Below are 16,924 nucleotides of genomic sequence, written 5' to 3'. Positions count from 1 at the left end.
GACATCCCTGTAGACTTTTGTAGCTGCTTTCATCCCTTTGTACCCAAAGTGATCATTCACAAACATGAATAAGTGAATCTGCCTCTCAAAAGACACATGAGTCTCCAGGTGTACAAAGTGAGCTGCAGAGAGATCCAAGTCCTCTCTTTCACTTCAGCTTCAAATCCCCTGACAGCCAACTTTTTGTTTCATATTTGTACAGCTTCCAGCACGGTGGGGTGCCACTTCACGACTTATATTCACATTATGGCTCCCTGCCTGCAAGCAAAAAGCCTCCCAAATCTTCATGTTGTTACTTAGGGTGAAAACTAATGACATCCCAAATTAAAGAAAAATCCAGTCAAGTATTTTCAATAAGCATGGTCCTTCTGATTAATGAAAAAGTGTGTATATTGTATATATGCATACATTAATACATACCCCAGTGCTTGCTATCAGCCTGTAGCATGGAGCTAGAATAGCTCCAGAATAGTAAATTTTAAAGGTATTTATAGCAAATGCATTAATGGATATATTTCAATACTGCTTTAGCATATTTATTCACAAAGAGGAAAGCTGAAGGAAGACTACCTTTAAGAATTATAACCAACTTTTTGAGGTCTATTTGACCTCAAAAGAGGGCAAATAAGTGTAATTCCAGAGAAATTTACAGAGAAAAAAACAGTTTTATCCAAATAAGAGATATCTGTGTTATGGCATGTTTAATTTTTTCCTGACTGGACATTAAAAACAGATATTTAAGAGCATAGAACACAATGACCATCACAACTTCTTGCCATGAGCCTAGAACATGAGAGAGAAAGAAACTAATAGAAACAGTGGAATAAACATATTTTAATATGACCTAAAACAGCTATTACTTGCATTTCACTTGCATTTAGCCCCATTTAACACACAATCCACACTGTGCACTGGCCACACACTGCCACTACTCTACAGTGGCTTCACTGAGCAAGAACTCTGTCTTTTCTACTGTCTTCTTCCCTTTGACAACCCTCTAGTATATGAAACGGTTTTTAAATGTTTCTCAAATGTTTAAGTTGAACACTATAAACATTGCAAGAAGGCAAAGGATACAAGAAAAGAAACATCCTTGCTTAATAATATTTGGTCTGGAGATACCCTGACTGTGTGCTTTCAGCCCAGCCAGACAAGTTTTAATACTGATTGTAATCAGTGAGATAATTCTGCAGCAGTGTCTTGGCACCTGAGAAATACAACTGACATCTCCAAAACATCCCAAAGGCTCAGGAGCCTGAGCTTGACTGAGATGAATTCCTGCATGCTTTAAAACCAAAGCAAGTCTGTCATCGTGTTTGGGTCCCAAACTCAGGTCTGGAGTTGGCATCCCAAGGCAGGGAAGTCCACCCTGTGCAAAGTTACATTTCTCCATTTAAAAATGTGTTTGCAAAATTGATATATCTGAGTAGGTTAAAATTTGGCACAGCAAATCCAAGCCTGGCATTCAGGTCTGCTGTTCTGCCATCCTCTGCTCTCTCCAGAGCTCTCATCCGGAGCTCCTTTCCACAGCACTGGAGCAGTGCTATTTGATTTTGATTTATCACAAGTGAATTATTATAATGAAATCACCAACTCGATTTAAGCCTCTGAGAAAGATATGGCTGGACTAACGAAAAATTGTTCTGCAAAACAAGCAATTATTGTTAGGTTCACTGGATATTGGCCTTAGCAATCCAACTGATTACAGAAAGTTAATGTTTTAAAAAGCAATGAAAAAATAAGGTATTAAATCCTTTAAATCTGCATGAAAGGCTCCAAGAGGAATTTTACAGTTATTTTCACTGCATACTTTATTAGATATGTGATATTTTATTCATGGTTAAAGCAAATATAACAATTAGGAATAATTAGCATTTCAGCACAGAGTGTTATCTAATACATTAAAATACACATATAACTCCTCATTTAAATTCTGTATCTTGACATTTTTTTCCCTTTCTGGTTCAGGACTTTTCCATTGAGCATAGCATTTACAGGAACATTATACAGCTCCCAAAGAAATAGAAACAGACAGAAGGAGTGGCTTTTGCCTTTGACATATTATTTTCTTCCCCTCCTTGCATTTTCACTCATTTTCTTTTTCAATTTCCTCTGGAGTACAGAGCTTGTCACATAAACCCAGCACAACTTTCAAGAAACTTTTTCCCTTTCATCTTTTCTACCCTACTCCTCCATCATTCCACAACTAATGTGTATAATAGAAATCTACTTTACATCTAACCCTGCTCTTACAAATCCATCCGTTTACAGTTGACTAAAATTAGAGTAATAGTCTCTGTACCAACTCTTCTACCATAACTTTCATACTACACATAAATGCTGTAGTTACTCTATTATCCTTTCTCATTGAGTGTCACTTTTTATGAGTGCTTTTTTTTTTTTTTTTTTTTTTTTTTTTTTTTTTTTTTAATTTACTGCAGCACTTACAGCTCTCAGAATATCCCTTCCTTGAGCTTTTGCGGTGAGCCCCAGACCAAAGCAGGAAGAAGTCTCTCCAGCTGAAGTGCACTCTGCGGTACAGTACAGAACACAAAATACCTCCTTCTCTGAACTAAGTATATTATAACTGAAACTAGGACATAAATTCTGAACCTTACAAAATTACAGCAGTGCACAACATCAAATGTGCTCCCTTGCCAGATTTCAGAACTGTCATACAAACAACAGCACATTTCATTTACTAACCTTCAATTTCAGCCTGTGTCCTCCCTGTTAGAGAGATCACTTACGACTCTCCCAGTCACCTAAGCCTTTAATAATTACAGTGGTTGCAGACACAGGAGAATCTTTCCCTTACTCCATCAGCTCTCACAACTGCTTGGCCAACAACAACCAGAAACCAAAGCCTGACACTTGTATAGAAGAGCAGAGGAAACTGCCCTGATGGTGCTCCTCGGAAATCCAGAAAGATACAGCAAGAAGACACCTTTTCCTCATTCACTCCTCCTCTAAATGCTTCCATTTCAGTCTAGATGCACAAGCCAGTTAAAAGCTGTGCCCAGAAGGTTTTGCCCAGGCCTTCCTTACCTGATGTTGAGGATGGATTAATTAGCACTCCAGCAAACTTATCCAGCATGCACTTAGTACACATCCCATGCCACATGTCACACTGCACACCCTCAGTAGTGCACCATTTTCAATACAATGCTAGCCTAGATAAGCGAGGAAGCCACGGTCAACACTACTCCAAAAAAGGCCAACGTAGCTCATTTTGGTAACTACTGCAAGCAACAGGACAGCAAATGTTTCCTCATGGACATAATACATGGTGCAGGAAGACAATATAACACCACAGAAGGAGAGGAAGTGCATCTGTGTGCAGGAAGCCCTGTAGGAAGGCAGTGGTTACACTGCAAGCCTGGGATACAAAACACTTCAAAGAAACATGAGCTGTGATGAGCAGCTCCCAGCCACTCCATCAGGCTGCCAGCAACCTGCCTGTTGTGCTTTGCTCTTGGGCTGTGACAGTCACAGCTGTCTCTTGGCACTTCTAGGTAGAACAAACTGTATCTGGGGCTCTCATAGATGGGTGTGAGCAGGAGCAAAGCCATGAACTGGACTGTAAGATCTATAGGATTCACAGGTGTGGAGCTGCTTTGACATACAAGCCAAGCCTGAATCTGAAATCAAGATTTTCTTCAAAATTTCACCAGCTTAGATAATAACTAACTTCTTCTGGAATTCAAGTCTAAAAAGAAAAAAAAAAAGAGTGACAGCAGAATTTGCAGATGCAAAAAGGTATCTGAATTTGCCTCATTACTAATGTATCATCTGAAATCATTCTTTGGCACAGACTATCATGTTTCATAATAGATGTGCAAAACATGTTCTCAAAGTTTGATCATTTTCTTACAATTGCTCAAAATATTAGAATATTATTTCCTTTTCTTATTGGTCACTTGTAAGTCCAAACATCAATGGTAATTATCTGTGCTTAGTAAGTTTTTAAACACTGAAGATATAAACAAAAATATGTTTGGAGTGTGTGTGGATGGAAAGAGTGTTACCATGTTCTTATATATAACCCAGGTAATTAAAATTTATTAGAAACTGATAGCCAAATAGAACTACTTTTTCACATAAACTGTTTTTAAAACCATTTTTTACTGTACTGAAAAAAAATCAAGCGGTCGAGTAGCAGTAACAGAGACTGAAAATCCAAACCTCAACTTAAAAGTCTCCAATAAATTTCAGCTAAAACCAGCCTGTCATGGCAGATTATAGATAGCTATATATCAAATGGAAGAAAATTATGTAAGTTCAAGTCTATATCTAGGGAGTAACCTAATGGCTTACAGGAGTCATCTCTTGCCAATACCACTTGCTTTCCAGGACCAGGGAGTGGAAGAGAACCATACTTAATGCCTTTGTTCATTAAGTTAAATGAACCTTAGTTGGTAGGTTTATGTAGTCACAGTCTTGAAAGACTTTCTCCAGTGTGTTTTTTTCAAAGATGACATTGTGAGAATAAAGGCTCAGTGCATCCATAAGTAGTCATGTGAAAGCACAGAGCAGCAGCAGTGATTGCCACGTCAGATATTTGTTAGGGCACCACTTGAAAATGAATGGTTGATTTTTTTTTTTAATTCTGCCTTTATCAAGGACAAAGAACCTCAAATAACACTAAGACTTATTTAAGAATAAGAAAAGGAGCTGCCTGCTGCAGTCAGCAATCCACAGGCTCAGTTTAAAATCTTCTGAAGTTAACCAAGCAACTCACCTGGACTATGACAGACTCTGGATCAGGCCCTGATGATGACTAAGAAACACTCCAGAAAGCAGTGACACCTAATGGCAAACATGCCTTTGCCATGATGATGGCAAGCCCTAATCTGTGGCGTGCAAAGTCATCCCTCTTTAGCTACAGAGTGACTAACACACATCACAGGGACTGAAGTGCTGCCATCAATCGAAGCACCTGGGAAAGTGTTTCAGAAATAAGGCACACAGAAGGAGAGAGTTTGTCACACAGGCCAAGCATTTAAGTAGAACATAGTTACTAATAGAGCCTCCTGGCTGCTCAGCCCCAGCACACTTGGGTTCCAGGTCCTCACTCGGAGGTGTGTTTAAAATAAGCAAATAACCTTCGCACATCCTAGAGCAGGGACAACAGGGGCCTGAGTGCACCCCTGCAGACACTATAGGCACATAGAGATTTATTTGGTTTTAATACATCTGTTTTGCTCACTTCTCTTGTGCTTTACAAATGTATGTGAGAGTACTGTAATGAACAGTTAGTGGCGTACACTACATACCTCCTAATGAGGCTTCACCAATAGCACAGCAAATTAAATTCCTATTACCAATTCACAACACAACCCCAGCTGCACTGTAGCACATCAACTTACAAGAAGAAATGAGACAGGCATCCTACCAAACAACAAGAATCCCTTTCCTTTACAGAAAAAAATTATGTTTTAGTCACCTTCAACATCAAGAGAAGAAACAAGCAATAGACCCCATGCTGGAATTGCCTTGATATTCTTAACCATGGTACAGAAGAGCTTAAAGGTATGAGCCAAAACTCAGGACCCGGTAATGCTGGGAACTTGTCCAATACAAGGAATGCAGCAGTCCTGGCCTACAACATCTAAAAGCTGAGAGGAGTAAGGTAAGGGCAGGACTAATTTTCTCTCTCAGGAAGAAAAAATGGTATCTATAAATATATTAAAACCAGATGTATAATTATATGTAGAAACATATATAATACATAACTATATCTATTTATGAAATTTCCATTAAAAATAAAAAGTCAAGGGCAGTACACAGTTGATTGTGTATGACTAAAGTAACTGATAAATATAAAAACCAACTTGAGGTAATCAGGGAGACTGAACTAGATTAGCCTTCAAAAATACTGTAGAGTATTTTTTCAGCAAAACCTTTGTACCACACTATGTGCCTGCTGCCCTAGGTGATTTTGCAGCACCTAATACACATATATCTGCCTATGTGTTTCTATAGGCACAATAGGAAATCCATAAGCATGTACAGATAAGCATGTACAGATGTATTACTGTGCAAGTATCAGGGGAAAATAATGAGCACAAAGTACAAAATATAGAAGCATGAGACTATCAGCACTAAAAGATACAAAGCATATGCAAATTGTGCGGTTGACAAGGAATGCCACCTAATCCCTGCTTAATTAAAACACTGTTCTAAACTCCTGTTTAGGGAGTGAGGAGTGTGGGACGACTGATGTATGAAGGAAATATCGGGTAGCATGGATAATCTCAAAGACTTGTGAGCTTTCGAGCTACATAAATCAGAGCGACTTTTTGAATAGCCTCATAAAACACAGAATCATTACCATTCCACTCACGACTTTCAGATTCTTCCTACAGCATACAGATCATTAGGAAACTTCTAAGCAATCAAGTAATGTGGGACTGATGAAATTACTCAATCAATGCATGGGCTGAGAGAAGCAGCATAATACAGGATTGCATCGTTTCGACATGGTAACCCTGCCCCTTTCTTTTTTATATAAGGGTAAGAAAAATTATAGTGGAGTCGATTCATTTCACCATTTTCACAAGAGTGCTTAATGTAGTCTTTCTGAACTGCCAGTTCCTATTTATAATAGCAGGGCAGCAGAAACGTACAGACTATAAGCAGCTCTACCAATGTTTAAAATATGATACAGGAAAACCTTTCTTTTTAAATGTGCACATGTACATATGCACAGACCTTCTCTAGAGATCAAACGCAGAATCTGTACACAGAAGATAGAAGATAGAAATATGAAAAGGCATTATCATAGATACCAGTCACTCTATCCCTCCCACTGACATCATCAAGTCGTTAATGTCTACTTACTAAATTGTAACATTTTTTTGGCATTGTCTAAGAGAGGACTGATAAAATACTTTGAGACAGAAAGCATCCTTTTACAGGAAACACATAAAATAAAACGTAGACAAGCGAGAGAGTTTGTGCATTATACTGAAAAAAGTATGTACTATTAGGAAAAGTGTATGCACAGGTAACATGTTATTTCTTATGACCATCTGCCCCTCTCAAACATGGGAAAATATTTTCCACTTGAATATATTAGCACTGCAGAATGAAAAAAAGATAATGCATTTATTCTGTGTGTTGCCTAAGGCATCAGAACTACCTCTGGTAGTATTTCTTTTTCCCTGAACTGAGCATTTTGTTTTTTTCTTTAGCTTTGTGAGTTCTACTGTAGTTAATTTCTTCACAGAGTACTCTGCTACTGCCTTTTCTCACTCATTTAAATAAATACACTTTATTACTTATGTCTAAATATTTTATACATTAATTTATTTTATACAAGTGGAAGAAAGCAAAACGGGGTCAGAAGATCAGGTCACAAAATACAGTGGGGGCCAAATTTTCATCTGTGAGCTGTAAAACTGAATATTTAGCTGTGTACTCATTTACTGTTAGAATAGTTCTGATTTCAGGTAATTTATTTTCAGAGTATTCATTTTAGTAGGTGTAAATCTCTGTGTACCAGTTACATAGTTTGCCATTTTCATGGCAGCATAAACCAGTCCATAAAAAGAGCTAATCCCCTTGTCAACTGTACTAATTGTCTCTCAAGACAAATTGTGTGAGAAGCAACTGCTTTGGTTCTGCTCGTTTGGGTTGCTGGGGGTTTTCTGCTTTCAATGAGGATTTACTGTGTTGATGTATCTAATCACTAACATCATTATTAAAAAAAAAAAAAGAAGAAGAATTAAAATGTGTTGCATTTATCATCTAAAACAAGTAAACCAAATAAATTTTCATTAACACAAGGGGAGAAAAGCTACTGTCTCCTCTGATGGTAGTACAAAGGCACACGGCTTGCCCAGCAGCGCTGCTTTACCCAGGAGGACGGGCGACAGTGGATTGCAAAGAAACTCCTCACATGCTACACAGTCAAAATTTCCCCCCAAATCCTAGGATGTAACCGTTTGTTACAAGCTCTTAAGAAAGAACCCTAATACGTAACTGTCTCCTAGTGTCGCTTTAAGAGTCTGCAACTGGGAAGAATTTAAAAAGTCCTTCTCCCTTTAAAAGGAGGGCATAGAGCGCTACCTCCCCTTGCAATATTTGCTGCTCCAGTCTCACGGAGCCAAAAGGAGTGACCCCTGTAAAGTTGCGGTACCTAAGGGGAACGGTGGCTTCTGGGCTCGGGGACAGGTACACTGAAGGCTGGCGCACCGCTGCCCCAGAATCAGTCCTGCAGGAAAGCTCCTGACGGCCGCGCTTTCCAAACGCTCTCCCCGCTTCCCCTTTCACAGAAACCCGCTACGAATCCCCACGACAAGCACCGGCAGACATATTTATAAAGCCAACCCCGGGGAGAGCGGCAGCTGCCCCGCAGCCGGGGCCGGCACCGCCCCAGGAACCTCCCCAAAGCCCCGGCGGGACCCTGCCCCGAAATGCACCTTCCCCGGGGCAGCGGGGCTCCGGCCGCCCGCCCGCCCCCGCTCCGCCTGCGTGCGGTGCCTGCAGATGGGCGAGCGGCCGCGGGGGAAGTGCCCTCCTCTCCCCATCTCCGCTCCTCTCCCTCCCCGCGTATCCCCGGCCGGAGCAGGGGGGCCACCCGCTCTCGCCAGTCGCGGGAACCGAGCGGGGCTCGGCGCTTCCCATGGATGCGCCCGCCGAGAGTGAGGGCTGCCGTGCCGGAGATGGCTCGGGATAACGGGGAGCGAGGGGCACGGGCGGCGGGGAGTGCGGGCAGCGCCGTGCACCGGCACCAACCCGAGTTGCCCCCTGCCCCCGGGGCGGAGGGGAGGCCGCTGCCCTTCCCGGGAGCGGCGGCTCCGGGAGGCGCAGACGGGGCCGGCGGGGTGGCGGCCGGGAAGGGGGGTGCCGGACAGCCGGAGCCCCCCGCCCCCGCGGCCGCCCTGCCCGCCCGCGGCAGGGGAAGCGCTCACGTTGCCAAACCACCTGTTCCGCCGCGGGAGAGGAAGGCGGGGTGGGGGGTGTGAAGGAGGGAAAAGTGTGGGGGTGGGGGCTTTGCCTGGCTGTCACCGTGGTGTGAGGATCACGGGGAGGCGTGGGGTGTCCCCCGGCCGAGGGCGAGCTGGGGCAGGCGGAAGGCAGGCTGGAGCTGAGGGGCGGCGGGGAGGAACCAGGGAAGTGCCGAGCCCTGGGCGCCCCCATCAACAGGCTCATCAAAACCTCAAGGTCTAAAGCACGCACATACCCCACTGCCAAGAAATCTTTACACAGCGCTGTAGGGGAAAAAGAGGACGCCTGAAGTCCTGGTGGAAAGCAATTATAAAAGAGGACTAAACAACAAAAAAAGCAAGACAGCAAACGATAAAAGAGAGTGGGGGCTGCAAGGGGAGGGGGGAAAGCCTTCCAAGAGAGGGAAGGTTGCAAAGGAGAGCTGGAAAAGTGTCCAGCAGCACCAGCAGGCGCAGCACCCTCTTACCGATATGAATGATTGAATCTGCAATCGCCGCTTTCCAGGATCGAGTCCAACAGACGGACACGACCAGGATGAGGGAGAAAACTTCCATCTCCTCCAGAGGTCCAGGCTTTACAACAACAGATCTCTTCGCCAAACGGTGCTGCCGCGGAGGACAGTGCAGAGCAGGAAGCCCGAGAGTTTGAGGCGCAGCCGGAGGAGCGCGTAAATCCCGATGGCTGGCGCAGAGCCGCGGCTGTTCAGGGAGCGAGCCCGGGGCTCCGAGCGCTTCTCTCCTCGGCGAAACCCCGCGTCACTTCGCGGGGCTCCTGGGCAGCACCAGAATTGCTGGGAGAGCCGGCAGCAAATCCATTCAGCCCGGGCGCCGCCGCGGGCAGCAGACGCCTCTGCTGGTCAGACAATCCCCATCCTTCCGCCGGGTCCAGGGATCCGCTCGGTCCTGCTGCTGCACAGCAACTTCCAACCCACACCACGCACAGGCTCACACACACAGGCACACACGCATACACACGAGCAGACACGCACACACGAGCAGACACCCACAAACCCTCTTGGCCAGAGAAGCCCCAGGAGCCCGCAGCAAATAGCTCGCCTTCAGCGAGGTGGGAGGAGCGGGCGACCGAGAGAGCAGGCGATCCCGCTCCCGGCAGCCAGATTCCTGCAGGAAAAGCCCCCCCGGAGGCCAAAAAAACAAAGTGAACTTCAAGGTAATGCAGATAGTAATGCAGAGATTTCCCCCCACCCTTCGCTTAGAAAAATCGCTTCCCACAACTGGAGGGGAAAAAAAAAAATCTGCCAATGGAGCCCAGCGTGCTGTCTCTGTCGCGCAAGGTGGTGGTTGGACAGGGCAGAAGCGAGAGGAGGAGTACCCGGAGCGAGGCAGAGGAAAGCAGATGATGGTCTGCAGGTTGCTTTTGGATCTTCCTTTGCTGGTGGGATGCAGAGAGAGCTGGCGGCTCCAGCACCAGCCAGCACGTTGCCTAGAAATGGATCACCTAGGAGAAGGAGAGAGAGCAAGAGATAAGTGCTATCAGCCAGAGAGGGAGAAACAGAGAGAGCGAGCGAGTGAGAGCGCTTCTCTCTAATAACCACCTCCTCCCCCTATCTGCAATACAAGGGAGAAACAATATAGAGCCCTCGTCTACCTTGAAATCTTCAGCTGGGACTAAGGAATAGACATAGGCAAGAGTGCATACAGCCTAAAAATACATTTGGTTGGGGGGGAATCTTTTTGAAGTGTTATGTTCAGTTTAAAATTAAAAAAAAAAAAAAAAAACACCCCATTTATTTAACCTTGTAACTCCACCATGGGGATAAAGTTCAAAGCTAGACGGGCACCTCTGCTTCTCAGTCTTTGACAACTGAGTCAGGGACATCACTTGAAGGGGAAAAGGAAAAAAAAAAGAAATCAGGGACACCTGGCCTCTAGGGGAAAATGAAGACCTAAAAATCTATTAATATTACTTTAATTATCTATGTTCTTGATGAAATTTTGCACAGCTCTTTAAAGCAATGAATTAGCTTTTTTTCTCCCTCTCTCTTTAGGTAATGGAGAAATTTCTATGGGAAACATTTAGAGCACACTTTTCATGCTCAGGGTTCTATGAATTCATTAACCGATTAATCCTCAGACTTCTCATGCTGTAGTTTAAATATGTTATCCCCATTACACAGACAGAGAATTGTACAGAGAGGTTAAGTATGTTCCTATAAAACAGGCTAAATCCTCACTTTATGTCTTAATACACTTTCTTCTGACTTTGATTTTTCTAGTCCCACTAGAGACAGGAAGCAGAAATCAAAGAATTGCTCATAACATAGTAGTTATATCCTAAAACTCATATGAACCATTGATAAGTCCTGGTAGCCAACAAATTAGAGGTTGATCAACCCATTTTCTTCAGAAGGAACCTCTTTTGAAGACATCTTCTTAGTTATAACACTCCTAAGTTCATCATACCCAACTTGTATATTTCTCCTCTTTCTCCTGACTTGGATATGTCTTCTTTCAGCTGTGGGGTTGGTTGGCAAAAGCAGTTGTATACCTATAAAATTTAAGGATTTAGTTCAAGAGGGAGAAATAAGCTTTTCAAGAAAAGCTAAACTAAACCAATGGCAAGATCATTAACTCTACCAAAAGAAAAATGAAAACAAACCAAACCAATGTATCCAACACCACTAAGAAAAAGCACCAGCAGCAATTTTGAGTTTGGTTAGGTCCGCCTTGGCAGGTGAGAACTTCTCTACAAATAGTAGCACTCAAAATGCTTTAAGCCCAATCCAAAGCACAAGTCAGGGCTCATCTTTTCACAGGTTAGAATGGACTCTCTCTCTTCTAAGAGCTGAAACAAATCACAACTAGAATTGCTTTAGAGACAAAAGGTATGTAAAGAGAACAATAGATGAGCAGTGTGAAGCTAAAGTCTCACAAATTATGTCACTCACATGCTGCATTTTTCCCTATCGTCTGTACAAGTCACAGATGTGTTATCATTAAGGGCAAACAGTAAAAAAGAGTGTTTTTTTTTCCCTACAAATGACAATTTATGCACAGTATCAGTGGATGTAATGGACATTAATTTTACAAGTAATAAATTCCAATTCATCCGAGAAACTTTTGGAGTTGCTTGAGTCATTATTACTTCTTCACAAAAGAAGAGAGTTCACAAGAAATGTTAATTCACTTCTTGGGGGGCATGTCAGAGCAATATTCTTTAATAATGTACAATGCACAGAAGGCAGAATAGGAAATGTAATGGAAACCTTTGGAAAATTATCACTTTTTAATCCTCAGTTTAGATATTACTAAGAATTTGAGGCCTTATCTAGGAACCAGATGTCTTTACTGACTCTTTAAAGCATATAGTACCCTGAACTGGCCACACTACACAGAATTTTTTGCAGAAGTCTGTAGACTCACGGAATACAAGAGACAGCCAAGAGTTTGTAGCTCACAAATACCCTCTAACTAATAAAAAATAATTTCGAGTGGAGTTCAAAATAGTAATTCCAGTGGTAAAGAACATCATGTGAAAATCTGAAAGAGACGGAAGTAACATTTAAAAATAAATTCAAATAAAATTACTTTAAATAATGAACACATTGTTGACTTAATATACATCCAGCACAGAGATAAAATAATTTTCACTTCCATTCTTTTTAATAGTCATTAAAAACAAAAACTGATGTCACCCATTTAAACAGGGTGAAAATCACCTTGTGCTATGTGGTTAGTTCCAAGTATAAAAATATTGAAGTTGTCTTTTCTATTCAGATACAAAAAATTTGCCAAAAGTTAAAGCTAGGGGAAAGAAAGAATTTCAAAACTGAGGAGTTAAATTTCTCCATTACCTAATACTGTGAAAATATCCTAAAAAATAATGGGCACATGCAGCCACATTTTTATGGCTAAAAAGCCATAAGCACTGTGTTCAGGGTTTCAGTGACAGCTGCCTTGGGCACTGTGGAAGCTGAAGTCCCACAGGTTTCAGCCATGGCAGTCTTCCTTCACTACAGCTTCCCTCCCAAACACCCTTAGTTCCATCAGCGTCACTCCAGCTCCACCGCTGGCCTCCGTGGGAGAAGTGTCACCAGCAACCAGCCCTGGTTTCTACCAGCAGGGAGTGGTTGTCTTCTTCCAGTAGCCTGATTCCAGTGTGTTTCCAGCTTGTTTCCACTGATCAGCTGTTACAGTGCTGCACATTAATGCAGCCCCTGGAGGAGCAGCAAAGAGAGGATGTTCTTGTAAAACAGAGGCAGTGGGGGGCAAATGTGTCTAAAGTTTGTTCCTTCACACCCACATATAACACACTACTACCTCAAAGAAGCCAACCTGGGACCTGAGCTTCTGTCTACAGAGGAGAGAGCTAAAACCAAAAGTTTCACCTGCTTTTCAATCATCTAAAGCCTTAATTTTGATAATATAATGCCCCTTTTCCAGCTCTCTGGCTATACAAGCAGCTCTGACCATGCAGAGGTCAACTTTTCATTTGTTTAGTTCTAAATCCCAGGAGATCCTTCAGGTATTTGAAGAAATTCAGATCCTGATAAGACAGGCACACTTACAACCTTCAGTTTTGGGAGATAAACAGAACAGCTAAGCCTTACAATAATGGTCCTAAATTCCATAGAAAGTATTACTTTTCTCACACGTGAACATTGAACACATCTTTTACACATCAGAATTTGATATTTTCTGTCCAAGTGTATTGCCTAAACTTAAAAAAATGTTTAATGAGATGAAATCAAGTTACACCTTGGGTTAATTCACCAGCCCATTTGCTCCAACACCTTTTTCCATGAAGACCCAGAAGTCATTAATTCAGAAAAAAAAACCAAAACAATCCAAGAAGTATACAGACATGTGATTGTTCTGCACTGTTCAGAGTGGGAAAGGGAATAGGAGAAATTCCTTCCTGACCCTACTAAGCCATCGCCCCTGTCAGTTAACACTGTCACCTTAGCTTGTATAATATGAATCTTAGTGGACACAGAATTAACCTAAAAATAAAATAAATAATACAGGGAAAAAAAAAAAAAAAACAACCCAGAAGCATTAAACTTGGTGACCTTCTGTGAATTCCAGCAGTGTCAACTGGCCAAGAGGAATTACATCTCTTTTGCTTACTTCTTATTGATTCCATTGTCTTTCATAAAATAGTCCAATATTATTGCAATAAGAGGTGGGATTAAAAAGAACAGATCATCTATGGCAGGAGACTATCATTAATCACAAATACACAAAAGTCACATCCAAACTCTTATGATACCATCTAAACATGGGAGAAAGGCCTCCACCTACTATTGCTAAGATTGTTTTCTATTTAAGAAATTTTAACATAATTTATTGTAATTTTCGCTGTATTTGCTGCTTCTTCTTGAGGTCTTTGTGGGTCATTTTTAAAATGAATACTCCTGATGAGAAAATTAACAGTAATCTCCACATTTCTTTGTTGGCTTTTTATCTCTCTTTAGATGATATTGGAGGTTCAGATTTGCCACCAAATAGTAACATTATAGATGAAATGCAGAACATCTTCAATACCACAACTCTAGAAAGATAACAAGCAGATTCAGCAACCAGAGCAGCACAGGCACTTCCCTGTAGAGAGCCATTTCAATGGGCACAGGATCTCCCCATAAGGATACCATTCCTAGATCATATGCTAATTTACATGAGGCAAAAATATACGTTACTAATATTAATTCTCTCTTTGCAATTATTATGATATAGGCTCTGAGAAAAGCTACGCCAATTAAAACTTGGTACACTCAAGGCCGGACAGATAAATAGTTAATGACTGTAAAACAACCAACCATGGGCCTCCAACCTGTAATTTATGTAGGGCAACATGTTCCATTTGACAACAGCATTTCAATCGAAATAACAGTTTCCCCCCATTTTTAAAACACAAACTGACAAATATCCCTCACCTTGCAGTGATTTCTTTTTTAAAATACTTGCATTCTAAAAGTGTTGATATAAAGCAGCTGACTGACAGACCTACCAAGAGACCATGTGCCACAAGCAAATGTTCCTGTGCCACCAAACTGGTGCCCAGACTGTCAGGGAGTGCTGCTCACTCCAAGAGGTTACTTGACTTGACACATCCACTCAGTCTTTGCTTTACCTGGCATAGTTTCAAACAAGAAATCATCTGGGAGGGCTTTAGTTAAGTGGACATCTGTCCATTAGGAAATAGACTTGCTTCAGTGACCACCAAATAACCTTTAAATTAAATCTTTCTCCTACCACTAACTTTTAGGTTGTTCTCTGTATTATGAGAGAGGTCCAGGTTAATAAGACCATTCCAATTCTAAGTAGTGGCCCAGACACTGACTCCATCTGTCCTGTCACACTTGAAGTGAAGCATGCACTCTTGGGCTTCTGTCATCTCTCTTGAATAAAGGGGATATTCTTGCCTTTACTTAATGGAATAGTTTGATGACTAAATACATTCGTTTTTTAAAATGCAAAGTATTATACCCTTTTTCCAATTTCCTTCACTCAGTTTCTGCATAGTTTAAATATGTGAATGTGTGTATATCTCCAAGAGAGTGTGTGTACGTGTAGATAGGTAAATAGATAGAAAGTAATTTCATTTGGCCACTATAGAAATAAACAGAACATTAAATATTTACTGCATTTCAACAGACAGTGCATGATGTGGCCTTGAATATCTTATCACAAAGGAATGCATCACAAAACCAGAATCAAGAGTTATTCTGCTGGGCTGGAGAATTGAGAAAAAAAGAGTATCGATGCAGTACATAGCAAGGATTTCAAAGCTCTCTGCTTTTTCAAAAACTACAATATGGTTGAATTTAGTTGAGAGCTTGTGTTTTATCCTTTAGCCTCACTACACAAAACTGAGAAAGTGAAGTAAAGTCAACCCTTAGAGCAACCAGTGTTATCAAGTGATTTAAAAGGGACTGCTGCTGAGGTAGATTTATTTTGTCTCCATTTAAACTCATGTTATAGATCTCCTGTGTTGCCTGAGCCATCCTGTGATGTACTTTGCTTAGAAGCTATTAGGCTACTGGAGAGAGAAGGACACAGGGCTTAAGAGCCATAAGGTTTATTGGGCATGGTCTGAACAGAAAAAAAAAAATCCTTGAGAAAACAAAACAGAAGTAGTGTCAAATTATTAATTTCATTGGTACCAGAGCAAATGTGATACTCTCAGATACATGGATATGTAATATCTTTTCAGTTTTACCGATGTTAAAAGGAAAACAGAGAATAAATTCTCCCTTCTCTTGCTGCTTCTGCCCAATGAGTATTAAGCCAAATTCTTCTAATGCAAAATCCTTCCTATCTCTGTAATTGCCCAGCTAGATGTCCTCCTCAGTCTCTCACTCAAATTCCTTGTTATTCAGCACTTTGCACAGCTGTCCTCCAGGTCTTTCCTGGTTCCCCTCGAAGATGCTTTACTGTACTTCTACAAGGTAAATACACAGTTTCACTTTTCTTTCTTGTTGGCACTCCAGTCCTAATATTCCTCCTCCTATTATGCTCCACATTTCAGAGTCACATTTGCCCCTTCTTTTCTTTCCCTTCAAGAGCTATAGAAGAGTGAAAGACATGCAAGGCACTCTGCCAAAGCCACCTCACATTTATGCTGGGTGAAAAGCAAGTCACAAATGGAGGAGAAAGCCTGTAAGGGAAACAAGAGAAGCAGGGAATACACTGACAGCTGCAGACACAGGTACAGTTTGTACCTGTGGATCCTCTAATGGCAGCAGGAGTGGAGTGACTTTCAGCAAGTGCTTGGACAGGTCTGAGCACCTGGGCAGGGCATGATCAGCAGTGAGAGTACAGAGACAGCACTCCTAGCAATTGGTCAAGGACATGGGTGTGTTTTCTGTTCCATGTCTGTGCATCTTACTCCTAGCTCCTTTCCCAACACCCATTGATGACTTTAGGCTCGTTCTAGGCATAGGCTAGGAGCTACCACAGTGGAGAAGCCAGATACATCAGACCCTAGAGAGGGTGTGGACAAACGA

The 16,924-nt window shown here is 41.9% G+C and overlaps 1 protein-coding gene across 2 annotated transcripts in view; it reads right to left on the bottom strand.

Moving 5' to 3' along the window:
• The window catches only part of GRID2 (glutamate ionotropic receptor delta type subunit 2), a 686,989-nt gene extending 677,480 nt beyond the window's left edge, over positions 1-9,509 (bottom strand). For both annotated transcript variants that reach the window (XM_053941218.1, XM_053941219.1), the window contains exon 1: positions 9,422-9,509. In XM_053941218.1, the coding sequence (XP_053797193.1) occupies positions 9,422-9,509 (88 nt within the window). The remainder of the gene's footprint in view (positions 1-9,421) is intronic.
• Between the last annotated feature and the right edge of the window lie 7,415 nt (positions 9,510-16,924).

The sequence above is a fragment of the Vidua chalybeata genome, chromosome 4 (genome assembly GCF_026979565.1).
Source record: "Vidua chalybeata isolate OUT-0048 chromosome 4, bVidCha1 merged haplotype, whole genome shotgun sequence".
Classification (NCBI taxonomy): domain Eukaryota; kingdom Metazoa; phylum Chordata; class Aves; order Passeriformes; family Viduidae; genus Vidua; species Vidua chalybeata.
Note: the sequence above shows the minus strand (reverse complement) of the source record. Positions and strands in the feature narration are given on the sequence as shown.